The following is an 18034-nucleotide window of genomic DNA, read 5'->3' as shown; positions in this document are numbered from 1 at the left end:
CCCTAGGTCTACTTTTATAGTTTTCTGCCTGTGTTTTCTCAATATAGCTGTAACTAACATCACTGTAGCAGAAATGTGTGTATTTCTTTCTTCTGTTGAATATATAATATCAGAGAGAGAGAAAGAGAGAGAGAGAGATGGTTAAAATATTCTTTGATAGCTTTGAATTAAAATAAGTTGTATTACTTGATTACTTTAAAAATACTGTAATTACTTTAATTACTTTAAAAATACAATTTAAAAACATCTAAAAAAGAAAACCTCCTGACAACACTACTGTCCTTTCTTTCCTCTTAGGTGCCATCACGTGAGCACAACACCATACTGAAAAGTAGAAATTCCTCATCATGCAAGTATAATGCCAAACACAAGGGTTTCCCTCGCCTCTCTAACGCATCATCATGGGTGGAGACAAACGTGCCCCGCCCCCCACCAGCCTATATGCTCTCTGATTGGCTGGTGCCTTGGGAACTACTTGAAAGTTGGCAGTTAAAGCTCACTTTGGGGCAGGGCAGCAAGAGACCAGGAATACTGGGGGAAGGGACTTTTAGTTTGAGAGAGTGTTGAGCTAGGACCATGAAGGAAGAGGTAAAGAGAATTCCAGTAAAAGTGGCGCTACGTTGTCGCCCTCTGGTCTCTAAAGAGATCAGTGAGGGCTGCCATATGTGCCTTTCCTTCGTGCCAGGGGAGCCTCAGGTGCTGGTCGGGACTGACAAATGCTTCACCTACGATTTCGTGTTTGACCCCTCTACTGAACAGGAAGAGGTCTTCAATACAGCGGTAGCACCACTCATACAAGGCGTACTTGAGGGATACAATGCAACCGTTCTGGCCTATGGGCAGACGGGCTCTGGAAAAACGTATTCAATGGGAGGTGCGTACACTGCAGAGCAAGAGAATGAACCCACAGTTGGGGTCATTCCTAGGGTTATACAACTGCTCTTCAAAGAAATTGATAAAAAGTGTGACGTTGAATTTACTCTGAAAGTATCTTACCTAGAGATTTATAATGAAGAAATTTTAGATCTGCTATGCCTGTCTCAAGAGAAAGCCTCTCACATAAACATCCGGGAAGATCCCAAGGAAGGCATCAAGATGATAGGACTCACTGAGAAGACTGTTGTAGTTGCATTGGACACTATTTCCTGTTTGGAGCAGGGCAACACCTGTAGGACGGTGGCCTCCACGGCTATGAACTCCCAGTCCTCCCGGTCTCACGCTGTCTTCACAATCTCCATAGAGCAAAGAAAGAAAACTGACAAGAATAGCAGTTTTCACTCCAAGCTGCATCTTGTAGACCTCGCTGGATCAGAAAGGCAGAAGAAAACCAAAGCTGAGGGGGATCGCCTAAAGGAGGGTATTAATATTAACCGAGGCCTCCTGTGCTTGGGAAATGTCATCCGCGCGCTTGGAGATGACAGAAAGGGAGGTTTTGTGCCTTACAGAGATTCCAAACTGACTCGACTACTGCAAGACTCTCTAGGAGGTAACAGCCATACACTCATGATAGCCTGTGTGAGCCCTGCTGATTCCAATCTAGAGGAAACCTTAAACACCCTCCGCTATGCTGACAGGGCAAGAAAAATAAAAAACAAACCTGTTATTAACATCGATCCCCAGACGGCTGAACTTAAACATCTTAAGCAACAGGTACAGCAGCTGCAGGTCTTGTTGCTGCAAGCCCACGGAGGTACCACGCCTGGATCTATGCATGTGGAACCATCAGAGAATCTACAATCCCTGATGGAGAAGAATCAGTCGCTGGTAGAGGAGAATGAAAAATTAAGTCGTGGTCTGAGCGAGGCAACTGGTCAGACAGTGCAGATGTTGGAGAGGATCATTTTGACAGAACAAGCGTATGAAAATCTGAACATGAAACTAGAAGAGCTCAGGCAGCATGCAGCCTGTAAACTGGATCTTCAAAAGCTAGTGGAAAATGCGGAAGACCAGGAATTAAAAGAAAGTGTAGAGGTAATTTGTAACCTGCAACAAATGATTCTGCAACTATTGCCCGAAACTGTACCTTGCATAGCTACAGCCAATGATACTGCAGTAGAAACAGAAGCTCAGGAGCAAAGCAGTCCAGAGACCAGTGGCAGGTCTTCTGATGCTTTCACCACCCACCATGCTCTGCAGCAAGCTCAGATGTCAAGGCAGCTGATTGAGTTGAATAAAGCCCTAGCACTGAAAGAGGCCTTGGCCAGGAAACTGACTCAGAATGACAGCCAGCTGCACCCCATTCAGTTGTTGTACCAGGATAACATAAAAAATCTAGAATTGGAAGTCATTAACCTGCAAAAGCAAAAGGAAGACTTGATTCTTGAACTTCAGACAGCAAAGAAGGACGTCAACCAGGCCAAGGTGAGTGAGCGCCGCCGCAAACGTCTCCAAGAGCTTGAGAATCAAATAGCTAATTTGAAGAAGAAGCTACATGAACAGTTCAAGCTTCTGAAAATGAGGGAATCCACAGAGCATACAGTGACCAAACTGAATCAGGAGATAGGGATGATGAAAAACCAGCGAGTACAGTTAATGCATCAGATGAAAGAGGATGCTGAGAAGTTCAGACAGTGGAAGCAACAAAAAGACAAAGAAGTCATCCAGTTAAAAGAACAGGACCGTAAGAGGCAATATGAGCTCCTCAAACTTGAAAGAAACTTCCAGAAGCAGTCTAGTATGCTCCGACGTAAAACTGAGGAGGCAGCAGCTGCCAACAAGCGTCTCAAGGACGCTCTCCAAAAGCAACAGGAGGTTTCAGATAAGCGAAAAGACATGCAGAGCTGTGGAATGGAAGGCACTGCAGTTCGAGTGAAAAATTGGCTTGGAAATGAGATTGATGTCATGGTCAGTACTGAGGAAGCCAAACATCATTTGAATGACCTCCTTCAAGACAGAAAGATCCTGGCTCAGGACCTTGCTCAACTCAAATCAAAAAAAGAAGCTGAGGAGAATCCACCTCCTAAACTTCAAAGGCGTACATTCTCACTTGCTGAAATGCCTGCTCAGGCTTCAGAGTCAGAGGAGTCTATTACAAGGCAGATTGAAAGCCTAGAGACTGAAATAAAACTCAGGAATGCTCAGATTGCCGACATCCAACAGAAGCTGCTGGATGCAGAAAGTGAAGACAGGCCAAAAAGACGCTGGGAGAATATTGCTACCATTCTGGAAGCCAAGTGTGCCCTGAAATACTTAATTGGAGAACTGGTCTCCTCCAAAATACAGATCAGCAGTCTTGAAAGCAACCTGCAACATAGCAAAGCCAGCTGTACTGACATGCAGAAGATGCTCTTTGAGGAACGAAATCGTTTCACCGAGATGAAAACAGAGTTTCAAGCTGAACTGGTCAGTGTGGAGCAACAGCACCAAGAGAAGGTACTGTACATTCTCAGCCAGCTGCAGCAAAGCCAAGCAGCAGAGAAGGAGCTGGAGGAGACAGGCAGTGAAAAAGAACAACAGCTGCTGAGCACACTGCACTGTCAGGATGAAGAGCTTAAGAAGATGCAAGAAGTGTGTGAGCAAAATCAGAAGCTTCTCCAGGAGAATGAAAACCTCAAGCAGAAACTGGACCTCCTCCAGGCAGCTAACAGGCAGAAACCTCATTTTCCTGAGGATATCGAACCCTCTCCAGACTCTTCCTTTGAATACATCCCACCTAAGCCAAAATCTTCCCATGTTAAAATGAAGTTCCTGGAGCAAAGTACGGACATCGATGATCTAAAATATTATTCAGAGCACTCTGTAAACGAGGACAATGATGGTGATAACGATGACGAGGATGATGAAGAATGGAGGCCGTCAAAGCTAATAAAGGTGTCCAGGAAGAACATCCAACGATGTTCCTGCAAAGGCTGGTGCAGGAACAAGCAGTGTGGGTGCAGGAAGCAAAACCTGGATTGCGGTCTGGCCTGCAGCTGTAACTCTACCAAGTGTCGGAACCGCCAGCAAAGCCAGGAGAGTTTGGGCACTGCTGAGTGGACCCAGGATTCTGAGGGCTCCTTCCACTTGGAAGATCCCACAGAAGTGACCCCAGGACTGAGCTTCTTCAGCCCTGTCTGTGCCACTCCCAGTAGCAACATCCTGAAAGAAATGTATGATGGGGAGCAACTGATACCAAAGAAGGCTGCTCTGCCTCTCTCTTCCTTTGACTTCCCAGAACCTAAACACATTGCAAGAGAATCCCAAGAAAACAAGGCCCCAAGGAAGAAAAAGAAGCGTGTTCTGGCCAGCAATACCAGCTTCTTCGCTGGCTGCTCCTCTATGGAAGAAGAGGCCCACTGAGTTGGAACCATCATTGTACCCCCTAGTCTGCCTTGGATGACACCTTCAGGTTGCAGCCAGGAGGGATTTTGAATGACTTTTCTGGATTTCATGTGTCTTGCTGTTAAGCGGACAGAATGTCGCTGAAAGGAAGGCAACCTTCCTTGATTGCTCGCTCTCTGATGAGTCCCAAAGTACTTCTCTTTGTTCCCCAGAAAGTGTTAAGCTACCTACTGAAGAAAGAACACACTGACCTTCCCCCAGTGACCCATCAGGAACCAGTCCCGTGTAGGATGTGGCTCTTTGTTGCTCATGAGCTGATGTCTGACTCCTGATGCAGAGGAAGACAAGGTTGTCCTGTCTGGGTCATCTGAGCTTCAGAAGAAAGCCAGCCAAAATCGTGACTCAAGTCCTGCACTCCACCTCAAGAAGACAGCTGCAACCCTTGCTGCCCCAACGCTGGGCTTTCAGTCACTTCAAAGGACTTTCAGTTGTCTGCCATGTTAGTGAAGTGAAGGAAATATTTTTAAACACTAAATAAATAAAGCTTAAGTTGAAACAAAGAAAAATATTCATTTAAGTTTCTTATCTGAATGATAGGAGGTCAGGACAAACTCTTTTAAAAGAATAAACATTAATGCCAGGTTAATAAAGATTTGTTTTAAAAATTAGAAACACTTTTATGTACATTATATGGTTAAAGTTACTTGCTTTTACAGATGGGTAAATCATTTTCGGTGTAAATCATTAAGTTGAAATTTCACTTTTCATAGTCTATATATGAAGTTTACCACAGTTTTATAAAGCTGCAACTTATGAAGTCTCAATGTTTTAGAGGAAAAAAGAACCTTTATTTCCTGTTTGAATCAATGTTAATTCAAGTATTTTCTTCTGTAGATACAGTACCAAAACACTTCTGGTGAAAATGTACAGTACACTCCTCTTTTTTGAAATTTATGGTTTATATAAATAAATAAGTGAGAAGAAAAGAGAAAAAAGGAAAAGGCACATATTGTAAAAACATAAGAAAAAAGTTACCATACGTTTAACAAGTTATATTGCAGCTAATCCTAAAATATGCCTGATTTCTAACACTTTTTCCTCCTTAAATCTTAAAGATGACATTTGTGGTACTTGACATAAAATGAATTATTGGTTAAAACTTTAAAAAACTCATCAAACTTTGCACATATAAAAATTAAGGAAAAAAAAAGCTGTTGACTGTTTTAGGTACTTCTGAGGTTAAAATATTAATATAGGTTTTCTTTTCCCATTTTCCTTTGGGTCCGTGCATTGCTCTGACTTCTGCCAGTGGTGCCGAAAACAGCCTATGGTTTAGGCTCTGCCCCATTCAGTGCACAAATCTTTAATCAATATAGAGTCACATTTCTCCTATTTCAAATTTCCAAAAAATAAGGGTATGATTGTTTGCCCGTACTCTACTACCCTTCAATGGACAAGTGTTTCTTTTTACTATTTTCCTCATAGGATCCTTTCCAAGGTTAGTTAAAATAAGGTCATCAAAATAGCTTCTGTTATATATTGATATCTTCAATTTTGATACTCAGATAAACAAAGGTAGACATATAAGATTGATCATATCACCTTGTCTGAGATTCTGTATTGCTTGTACTGTTTTTGTGTTATTTTCTAAATGTATGTGTGTTTGTTAGGATGTTTTAATTCTTTTATCTTTAAAATTAAAAAGTAGGTTCTAAAGTGAAACACAATAAATAGTAAAATAGAATAGCTAATATTAATACCAACTTTAGCAATATTTTTAATAATAGTACTAATAAAAGGGATGTTATAGTTTGTCTCTGGGTGTCCCCCCAAAGCCTCATGTGGTCATGGGGCAGGCTTTTAGAGTTTGATTGATTATGGGTGTGAGAGCTACACCTGCCCTGGGGTGGATAGTTTGCATATGTAAGGGAGAGGGAAAGGGTGCTTGAGGCCATTCCTGGTTTTTGTGCTTGTTGCTTTGCTGTGTTGTGCTGCCATGAGCTGTAGCTCTCTGCCATGTGCCAGTTTGCCTTGTAATGTGCCAAGTATGGACTGAAACCTCCACAAACTGTAAGTAAAATAAACCTTTTCTTCCTTAATTTTGGGCATCAGGTATTTTGTCCAGCAACGAGAGAAAAGTAACCAAGACAAGGGAAAAACACCCAAGGTAGTAGATAACAATGAAAACAGTGAGGGAAAAATTGAGAAAAAGGAATGAAAATTATGGAAAGAAAAAGAAACTTTAATGTTAGGAATAAGACAGCAGACAAAAACAGCTGTCACTGGTGAAGTGATTAAAAATTAATAGAGTTCAACAAGTGTTCTTTGTTAAAAAATGAAGCAACTTTTCTTTTTAAAACTGTATAATTTCAGACAAATCATTTAGTTTTTTGAGCTTTATTATCTTTGTCTAGAAATAGAAATGTTAGTACTTGTATTTTCTTTATTTTGCATAATCCTAGAATATAAAAGCTAATATATGATAACCAACAGTAATAATTATACATAGTAATTATATATTCTTTTAAGTTGCTTATTCGTGGGTAAATGTTTAAAAGTTTTGTATAATCAGCTGCATGTATTTATGATACATCTTTTGATAAACTGTAATAGAACGTATATCAGGGAAGCATCACCACATTCCAGAAAATGAATATATCAATCATCCCAGGAAGTTTTCTTCCACACCAGTGTACTTGCCTCCTCTCATGGTTCCTTGCACTGCCTACATCCTGAGAAAAAACAAATCAAAACAAAACAAAATACTTTCTGTCATTTTACCTCAACTTACTTTTATAGAATTTTTAATATAATGAATAATACAAGACGCACTTACTTTTACCTACCCTCATTAACTCAGCCTATTATCTGGAGACTAATTCATATTATTCACATATCGGGTTCAACTTTATTCCTGAGTAGCATGCTTTGGTGGTTAAGGTTAGTTGTGACACCTTTTTGTCTTGGGAGCTGGCCAGGGGATTAGAAGCACACTTCTGGCTATGTCTGTGTGGGCTTTGAACACATGACCTTGAATACTGCTACATGGCTTCCTCACCCTTCCTGCCTAGATTTTTCCACTGGTCTACTTCTAGGCTGCCGTGAACAAGGTGTATTTGTCTCACCATTTCACCAGAATGTTTCTGGTTTGCAGCCACCCGATGCTGGAGTAAACCTTCTGAAACCATGACCCGAATAATTTATTCCCTCCTTTAAGTGGCAGGTGTCAGATATTTGGTCCAGTAAGAGGTTAGCTGATTCATACACATTCCATTGCATAGATACTAAAATTTATTTTTCCACTCACCTGTTAACGGGCATTTGGATTGAATCCAGTTCAAGACTGTTAAATATAAGACTGCTGTGAGAGTTTTGCTTGCAATTCTTTGACAATACATATATTTTTTGGGTATACCTATTTTCAGTTCTTTTGGTCAAAATGTAGGAATGGATTTAGGTATATTTAGCTTTTCATAAAATTGGTGAATTCTTTTCCAGAGTGATGCTGCTATTTTATATTCCCATGAGTGATTCATGAGAGTTTTAGCTTCTTTATATCACAACCAAAATTTGGCATGGTCAGTACTTTTAAATTTAGCCACGATAATGGGTGTGCACCTGTATCGCAGAGTGATCTGAACTTGTATTTCTGAAGAACTAATTATGTTTTATATATTGTTTGATGAAATGTCTGTCAAATCATTATTCATTTTATTTGGTTGTTGTTCTTACTGAGGGTTGGCAGTCAAGTCTTTATGTAGTCTGAATATGTATGTGTCTTGATTTAAATTAGCATGATATTTTCTCTCAATCTGTGATTTGTATTTCAGCTCTTAATAGTGTCTTTTGATTAATAGAAATATTTAATTTTGCTAAAGCTTAATTTATTCTTTTTTAGAGTATACTTCTGGTGTTGTATTATTAGAACACTTTTCCTTTCCCAAGGTCAAAAAGTTATGCTTTCCTAGAACTGTTACAGTTTTAGATTTCATATTTCAATTGATTATCCATTTTAATTGACAGACATTATATATTTTAGAGAGTAATTTTTTTTAAAAAATTGCATCTGGATACCTCTTTGTTTCAGATGTGGTTATTTTTTAAAATTTTATTTTATTAGTACATTTTTGCATTACATGCCTTTTACAGTCATTTGGGGGAGTTGTACGTTTATGTAATAAACTTGTTTCTTTTTGTATTTCCTTCCTCCCTACCTCTCTCGCTTCTAGGTTTCCATTTTTCTTTTTCATTCTTGTTGATATTGTTAACCTTAGTTTATGTTTATAGCATATAATGTCCACATTCACTGAGGTTCTTGGGACTTTGTACCTGGCATATCTTCCTTTCACCTGTTCCCCCATACCCAACCCACACCCCTTGTCCTAGATCCCTTGGGCCCTTTCCCATCTGCAAAAGATCCATCCTGTCTCTATCTAGCTTTCTTTTATTTTTCCTCTTTGTGTGTACCTTGCCTTACAGATTTAGAAAATTATTGATAACTTTGTTTTTCCACAGAATTTCCTTTCATTTTTCCTAAAAATTAGTAGCCTAAACATGTATGAATCTATTTCTGTACTCCTGTTTTATTGTTTGATCTGTTTTACTATGTTCGTGGCTAAGCTATTTTTATACTATAAAATTCAAATAAAGAAACATTAATTCAAAACAAAACGATAGGAATTAACAGTGGTTGTTATACTACATATGGCTATCTTCAAAGAAGTTGCTCAGATTACCAGAGGTAAGAATGCAATATTGATTAAACCATTAAAGAGAATAAATAATAATAAAACATTAGAAACAATACAGAGCTTCACCAAACAAGATTACTGTTTCTTTATTCTCTTAATGATAATAATAATAATAACAATAATAATAAATGAAACATTAGTTCTCCTTCTAGGTGCTTTTTCAACTTTTTTCCGGTCTTTTATGTCCTTTGCACTTTTTTATGTGTGTGAGATTCAGTTTACCATTTTCACAGGAAAGTCTGCTAGCATTTTCACTGGGATTGCATTAGGGCAACAGACTAACTTTGAGCAAACAGATGTCAACATTTATTTTATGAGCATGCACATGGTATATGTCTCCATTCATTTAGGTCTAATTTAATTTTTATTAGTAATATGCTGTAGATTTTTTTCAGTGCCCTGCTTTTGCCTCTGAAAACTTTCATCCTCTGATTTCAACACCTGAATTAAATTCTCCGTGTTTTGAAGTCCTCAGAGTGGTTTCTATTTTTCTGTTTTGATCCTGATTTATCATTCTCCAAACTTTCAACTATATTAGGTCTTAAGTAGTGACATTAAAAATTAGAGTTCCTTCCAGTGTAAATAGTTTCTTGTATAAAAAGTAGTAGGTTTTGGAGTAGAAAATACAGGAGATGGACAACATATATTTCATTATAGAACAAAATACATAAGTAAGTACTTAAGCAAGACATAGCAATTTGGTGCAGAAATCCATCTTAAGTACTAAAAAGTGTAATTTCAGGCAGTTAGGATAATCATCAGAAGAAATTAGTTATAATGAGAACTAAATGTTAGAAGATTGGTACAAGTTTGGAATATTTAACGAGGAAAAATACTGATTTTTTTCTTTTGTTAGTATATATTTGCAGTACTTGAAATTTACATTCCTCTTGAGGAGTGGGCACATGGACTTGACACAGCTTGTTCTTTGTTTTTGTCCCCTTTTTCTTCCCAGCCACCTCCCTTCCTTGCCTTTTAAATCTCCTTTTCCCCTTTTCATTCTTTCATTTTAAAAATTCATTACATTGCCTGAAAAGTGCATTCTGAATTTGAATACTGAGGAATGGAAACTTCCAGTGCTTCTCCTATTTATTAATAAAGAGAATGTATGACGTTTTTAAAATTTTGCACCAAAGTATAAAATTTGAAGCTATTTGCTTTATTTTCTTAAACTGCACTTTGGTGTAATGAAAGCCAAGCAAGGAACAGTATGAGATCAGATGGAGAGGAAACTTGTATGACGTGCATAGGCTGTCGTTTTATGATTTCATCCATCACTAAATGCTTTTATTTCTGTGGGATGAAATTTATCATAATCTTAAGGACCATAATTTCTGACCAGTATGAACAATCAGAAGAGTCAGCATGAACACTTATTGGAATTATTTCTAGTAAGAGGACGATGTGGCACTGAAAACAAAAATTAAGAGGATATCCATGCTCTCCTTTACAAGAGGAGTGCAGCACACATAGATTTGGCTGCACCTTGCTTTGAGTTGAAATCTGACTTCTTTCTCTGAATCCTGCTAGTAATTGTACTTACATGGTACAGACAAGAATTCAGACATCACGAATTGCATTTGAGTTGCAAGTACATTTCTAATTTAAAATGCTATATCCATGGACACATGCACCTATTGAACAACGTTACCTACAAAGTATATTAATGAGAGATTGATAATAATAAGTCATTTAATTTCTTAAGCACTTAGCTGCTATTCAGATATCAATCTATATTGTCATACTAAATGCATGAAGCAAATTTAACAGAACTTGTACTGACAAAACCTACACTGTAAATAACTATAAATTATAAATGACAAATAATTGATTTTGGATGTTATATTTTAAATGTTTTTAAAATCTTTACTCATGTTGTTTCTAATTAGTATAAATTAATGAGCTTCTACACATGAACTTTATTCCAATTTTCTCATTAATCAAAACCCATTCTTGCCTCCTATGGTGGTGTGGTTTGGTTGATTGACTATTATTTTCTCTGTGATTTCTGCACTCACAATTCAATTAACTCCTTTGCTTCAACTCCTGTTTGGAAAATGGCTCTTTCATTGCTTATAATTCAGACTCATCATGGGAGTGCTGTAAGGGAAGTATCACTGACAAAACAGTATTGGATGGAGCCCAAGAATCAAGAATCTCTGATTTACACCTGGTCTTGGTAGTTAAGAAATATCATAAATTATATAACCTTTTCCGAGACCTACATTGTTCCTTTACAAAATAATGGAACAGACTTCACTACTATTGGTTGGAAAGATTTAAGTGCAAAACTGTCACAGGTGGGGGTACCCAGAACTAAAAGTAAAAAATATCTAAGGGGGTATACTGAGCATAACGATTTTGGAAGGAAAAAGAAAACCAACCTGAAGTACAGGGAGGACGTTAAGAAGGAATAGCAGCAAATTCTGTACTCCAAGAGACAGAGGGCAGAGACTGTGACTCATTTTCTGAGGCACTTGTGAGTGCATCACAGAAACACTTGAAGCTAAGGAGATATGGAAATATAACAGCTACTTTAGACAGAAATTAATAGGCAGTCAGAGAAGAATCAGACCCTGAAGGGAGTCAGTGCAGGATGTGAGATACAACACATTAAGATTGTGGCTGCACGCAAATCCAAAGAGAGCCATGGCTCAAGAAAGAGATACAGTAGCCAGTACTGTAACATTCCCTAGAAAGCTTGCAGTCCTGCCCTAGAAATAAGCAGCAGTTTAGATTCTATTGTAGTTAGCACCACCTGGTCCAGTGAGACAAGACTGGATGTCAGAAACATAGGTAGGTGACTAGGACATCCGGACCCATACTCTCTTCCCTTTCCAGAAATATATCTGTTCTTTCTCCATTGAAAGTTATGAATAAGCTAAAGTTAGTGATGCACACCATATATCCTTACTGCATAGCTCTCTTTCCCTATTGGATCAATACTAGCTTAGCAACTATGCTTGTAAGCTTACAGGTTGATTAAATTTTGAGCTATTAGCTACTCAGGTTGTAATTTTGTTGTATAAAATACCTGTGACAAAGATCCTCGGCAGCCACCCACTCAAGACCTTGCGTGGAAATCCAGGAGCTCTTCTTTTTATTTCCAATAAAACTCTCCTTACCTCTTCCTTTTTTGTGACCGCATTCCTCAATGTTGTGAGATCACAAACTCAGTACACACAGCCAAACATATACAGACAAATACTGTATGATCTAATTTGTATGTGACGTTTAAAAAACTCAACTGCGTGGAAACAGAAGCTATGCAGATGATTACCAGAGGCTGGAGGGGAAGAGAAAGGGTGAGAAAAGGAGAGATGGCAATCAAAGTGTACAATGCTCCAGATAATGAGGGAAGATGTCTTAGTTATCTCTTGTACTGTGTGCTAAGTAAGGTTAATAATAAGAAAGTGTATAGTTAGAATTACTATAACAAGAGGTTTTTAATATCTTTACTGCACCCAAAAATTGACAAGTTGGTACCATGATAGTTCTCTTTCTTAACATGATCAAAGCTTTCTACATTGTGTATATAAATAAAATCATCATGCTCTATCAAATAAATTTATCATGATTATTATATGTCACTTAAAATCTAGTCCATAAAATAAATGCTTTTCACAAGTGCTAGTGAAGCACTTAATTTTGTATACCCCTGAGCCTTTGTCTCACTAAGTCAAAGGACAAAATCATGGGGAATAGGAGGAATTTAGGAAAGTGTTTATTAGAAACAATAATAAGAAAAAGAAGCTCCATTCTGAATGTAAGTCCAATGTGCTATTTTGATTCTGTCCTTAGAGATACTAAAAGCATGCGACATTTTGTAGAGGTTTTATAAATTAGTTATTCAGCTGGAGATTGGTTACACTGTATTTCTAAATTTTCTCCAACCGGCAGGCTAGGGAGGAGCTGTCAGGGAATTTAGAGTCCTTCTGTATAGGGACCTTCTTCCTGGAGAGAAAGGTCCCTGGCTGTCTATTCATGTGCTCTTTTCCCTTTCTAAGCTTAATTAGCTCCTTGAATTACCTTTTAACTTCTTCGTGTGTTCTGCTTCTCTTTTATGAACTCTATCATTAGCCTTTCTGACTGTTTACTTTAAAACTAACTAAACTATATTACACTAGTTATAGAAGACTATTCTGTAAATAGTAGAAATACATGGATATGTTTAAAATAAACAATACAAGGGGCATGATTTAATTCAATGAATATTGGATTTTAAAAAAGTTTGAGATTTCATTGGTATTAATATTATTAGGTAGAAAAAAGGTAAAGTGTCTCAATTTATTTAGAAGTTTGTTGTTATTTTAGATAGCAGCTTCCTATATAGAGAGATCAACTTCATTACTATTCATACACTTCCAGTCTGATTACAGCAGTATAAAGTAAACCTGAATATACTAAGGATATTTTTCATAACTCATTATAAATTACTCTGTATTCTGTGGTAAAGAAAAGCTATCACTAGCATATTTAGTAATGTGAAAGTAGTCATAAAGATAGAGTCAAGTAAACCTGCCTCCTCTACAAGTTTACTTATACTTGTGTCCAGTGAAGTTTAAGCCAAAGAGATTTTTCAGTACATATTTGTAGTGCTGAAAATGAAGAAGCCTCATGTATGGCCACCAAATATGTCCCAGGTCAGTTTCAAAAGTCATAGATTTATACAAGAAATTAATCAAAATGTTCTAATTAAATAGAAGTCAATGTGAAGACTGTTTTACCCTTAAAAATCCATGTAGTCTTCTTTTTAAAACCCTACCATGTATTTTTGTTCAGTAGGGGGAAATTAAATGTAATTTAATCTCATTAGATATTAATGTTACCATACAGCAATTATAAACTAATATGCTTGTTTGACTCTCTCCTGCCAGCTGTTCAGTGAAAAACAATCATTATCTTCAACTCTTACCCTTCACTTTTCAAATGTTTTCTACCTCCTTGACTCCTCCTTGTCTGACTCTCAGCCCTTAATGGACTGTGTAAAAGGGTAACAAAGAAGCTTCTTAAATAAGTGATGATTTATTGGTAGAAAAAGGAGCAAAGCCTAAGTTGTCCAGCCATTTCTTCCTCAACAGCATGAGGGCTTTTTTCGTTGCCAAGTGGATGATGTTGCCTACATTACCGGAAGGCTGCTTTAGGGTAGAACAAGGATGTTTCTGGTTTTGGTCAGGTGAAATAGATGACTTCAGTAGCTTAGAGGATCTTCCCTGTGCCAGCATGTTTTCTGTGTTCATTTTCACCCAGTCTGTGCTGCAGAATCTTCCACGGGCACCTGTGTTTTTCTTAAAGTACATGTATTATATATTTTATATCCTTCTGTAAATTTTTGGCGCTGGTTTTACAGGCAAATACTTGAACAGCTGCAAATTCATAGTCTTGTTTTATTTTGTTCCTTACATATAAACAACAGGATTTTCCCCCCACGTTTTCTCCTTTTAGCCATGAGTGAGGTAACAAAAAAAAAGAAAATAGTGGTGCTCTTTGAAGCTTAGCAAACCTCTTACCTTCTAGTATCTCCAAATGAAAAATAAATGAGCCCTGTCCTTAAGTTAGGGAGCTCCTAGCTCCTAAGCCCAGGAGTACATTTGCTGACTTCACCAGCAAGGCACGGTTGAAGAGAGGTAAGGAAAAGACAGAAAAAAATACAGAAAAACTCTACTCTCCAGAAATTGTTATTGCTGGATCGTTCCTAAGAACTCCATGATGCTAACTCTGGGTGTTCTTGCATTTGTGGGATCCTCCACCATATTATTAGTGGGATATGGGATTTACTTTTAACCTATAGGGTGTGACAAAGGTGAAAAGAAGTAGCAGTAGTGTTTATTCAATTGCAGTTCATAAATTTGCAGTCTTTCTAGTGGAGGCCATCTCTCTCCTTCACTAGCTTTGAAGAAACCGACTTGGCTGTGCTCACATGCCGTGAAAGTAAAGACAGTTTCCAATCTGCAGTGAGGAGAACAGAAAAAAAAAAATCTTTCCTCAGCAAGAAGCAGCTCTTTTGCAAAGTTAAGTCTCAGGTGAGTCTCCAGCTCGGCTGATGCCTTGGCTATGGCTTTGTGTGGTCCTGAAGCAGATGACCAAGTAAAGCCAGACTCGACCAAACATCAATATGATAAGTAGAGTGATTTTCAGCAGCTATCAGTGTAATCACATTGTTAGGAAGCAACGCATAACAAACCCTTTGACACAACACTATTCTCTCTTCTCCAGAAATTTTTAAATTTTTTTAATGGGTGAGTGGAAATCAGGTTAGAGAAAAAGTTGCCCTATTAGTTTGTGTTAACTCAATTTATCTCATGGTGACAAGTTTTGCCCTGAGCCCTGGGAAGAACGATAGAGGTGGGTGAGGGAGAGGAAGTAGAGCTGGTCTCACTGAATGGGTGTATATTAAGAGTGACAATGTTAAACTTGTATTAAAAAAAGTTTCCATTTTTACCAGTGCTGTAGGAGAAACCATGAGAAAAGCAGAGAAAATCAGATGCTAAAATGCTTACCTGCAGTGGAGAAAAAATTAGAAGGAAAAAAATCATATCACACAAAAATTATATCTTTTTATATCATGTAAGAAGCAGAGTTTGGCTTGAAGTTCCTAGAGAAAAATTAAGGTCAAATATAACCAATTTTAATAAGAAATAAGGTTCCTAACCAAAGGTATGTGTTCAAAAAAGAAATATTTTTAAAAAGATTACTCATACAAAAAAAAATAGATTCAAGGGGACTTTGAAAGATATGTCAAAATAAGCTCAGAAAATGACAAATAATGCTTAATGTGTTTTCCTTAATTTGATCAGTGAAAACGGAAAAGACAGATACTTGAAATATGATGAGATTTGTTGACATGATACAGTTCTCTCCTCCTCTGATATAACACATCTTTGGAAGCAATAATAAATACTCAGGAAATAGACTGTCTTTTAAAACTTTCCCAAGGAAGAAAGAACTTGTCACTAAATTTAATAAAAGCTTTTCTGTTTATATTATTCTTTGGTAAGTGTTTTTTTAATGTGCTTACATTTTATAGAAAGGAAAAGAATCATTCGACAATCGTATATGCACATACAAATATGGAATGCTATTTTAAAAAGAAGAAAAGAAGCTACAAAACTTGAAGCTTTTTAGCAAATTAAATTCTATCTTAACAGATATTTGTTGGAATGTACTACAGTTTTGACTTGCTATTTCAGTCAGAGTGATATGTTGAAAATAAAATTACAAGAAGGAAAGTATACCACAGATTTCTCATTAATTTAAGCAAAACAACAGCCTCTTGCATCTGGAGGACCTATTTTGGAATTTTTGATCTAGTAACAGGGGCGGGATCACCAGGAGAACACAGTCAGAGTCATACAGAGTGCTACTGGCTGGAGTCTTCTAGAAGTCCATGTTTGAAGCCTGCTGCACCCAAGGGAAATATCTTCTGGAGCATTTTGTGGAGCATCTAGAAGCCATGTCAACTGTCATGGTGACAGCTTTACCAACTGAGGAAAAACTAGCTGTTAGAAGGACAGCTTCCTCCATTTTTGCAAAAAAAGACAGAGTGGAAGCTCTGACTTCCACCACTGAGTTTCCAGGAGCAAGGGCACTGTTAGCCATGACCCACTGGTGGGATTTGATTACTTCAGAGATAATGGCAGTGAGCTCTGAGTATTTCTCCAACATTGGTCCTGTCAGATGTGGTCCTCTGGCAGCTTCTCAGAGGGGGCAGTACCCTGGACTGGGAAAGTCAAGAAAGAACTGTTGGTGGGGCCTAGCCCATCAGTTCTGCAAGAACCAGTAGAGCCCTGAAGAGTATCTGAGAGGCACCCAGTGACCACTGGGGAAACACTGGAGCTGGGCTCCCGGATCAGGGTAACATCAAGATGTGGGGTGTGGTGACTGTCAGTGAGATCATGCCCCCACTGCCTGTCACAGGAAAAAGAGAAACATTGGACTGCCTTTTCCTATAGGAATTTTAATTTCTAGATAGATAAAAATGGCCCAGAAAATCATTAGAAGTGATACTGACAAATAAATGCTACTTCATTTGTTTAAAATAAGAGTTATACTGATTTGGTTGGGTAAAGTTAATAATGAATAGCTATAAATCAATGAAAATGACCATGGTTTTGTGTATTGCCAGGATGTGTGAATTAAAGCAAAAATATCTACAGTCACAGAGTGAATAAATGATTGAAATAAAGGCCACTATTTTTTCAAGAGAATAAATGGAGATTTGGCTAAAAGTTCAGATTGCTGCCCTGGCCCTTCATGGCCACAGCCTCACTGAGTATGCTCCTGCCAGGTCCCTGGGGGATTGAGCGCAGTGTGCCTCATATGCAAATAATCAGTTTAGTAAACTAGATTGACTGGTAGGTTACCAGGCACCGTCGGGTGTTGAAAAATCATCCATACCTTTTTTAATTCATTGAAAATCTAGTCAGTCCTACAAGATAATCACATAACTCCACACTTTTATCTATGTTATAACTTCATCTTTCCCAGTTAATGTTGACGTGAACCCCCAAAAAACCCTAAGCTGGGGAAATTGTGTATGATTCATGTTTTCCTTGACTTAACTGCCACTGTTTTAGGCTCAAGGGTTGAAACTAGTTGTAAGAGAGAAAGAAAGGGAGACAGAAGGAAGAATATTCTTGACTGTTGTCAGTGTCCTTTTGAACTCTGTGATTTCATGATCTTTAGTACTTTATAACTTGGGACCCTTTAGACTGTTTTACTCCATCAGGACTTCATTAAAAGTTCACCTAAGGGGCTGGAGATTTAGCTCAGTGGCAAAGCGCCTGCCTGGCAAGTGCAAGGTTGTGAGTTCAGTTCCCGGTACCAGAGAAAAAAACAAAAACAAACAAAAAAAAACAAATAAAAATTCACCTGACATAGTAATACATTCTCATGTGTTTTGCTTACAACTTCTCTTTCAGCCATGGTTTCTAGAGAATTCTTCCTGTCTTGGAGGTACCTTTCTCTTCAGGCAGTCTTCTTTTAACCTCTTTCCAGGGATCAAGTCTGAGGCTTTTTTGAGG

General features: G+C 37.9%; 1 protein-coding gene across 1 annotated transcript; it reads left to right on the top strand.

Annotated features, from left to right (window-relative positions):
• Nucleotides 1-490: 490 nt before the first annotated feature.
• On the top strand, nucleotides 491-4820 carry LOC102013060 (chromosome-associated kinesin KIF4A-like). The gene has a single exon (XM_005376878.1). The coding sequence runs from the start codon at nucleotides 577-579 to the stop codon at nucleotides 4276-4278; it is 3702 nt and encodes a 1233-aa protein (XP_005376935.1). The 5' UTR covers nucleotides 491-576; the 3' UTR covers nucleotides 4279-4820.
• The last annotated feature ends 13214 nt before the right edge of the window (nucleotides 4821-18034 follow it).

This window comes from Chinchilla lanigera, unplaced genomic scaffold (assembly GCF_000276665.1).
Source record: "Chinchilla lanigera isolate Chin_1 unplaced genomic scaffold, ChiLan1.0 scaffold00008, whole genome shotgun sequence".
Taxonomy (NCBI): Eukaryota; Metazoa; Chordata; class Mammalia; order Rodentia; family Chinchillidae; genus Chinchilla; species Chinchilla lanigera.
This window is presented reverse-complemented; position numbering and strand designations above follow the sequence as displayed.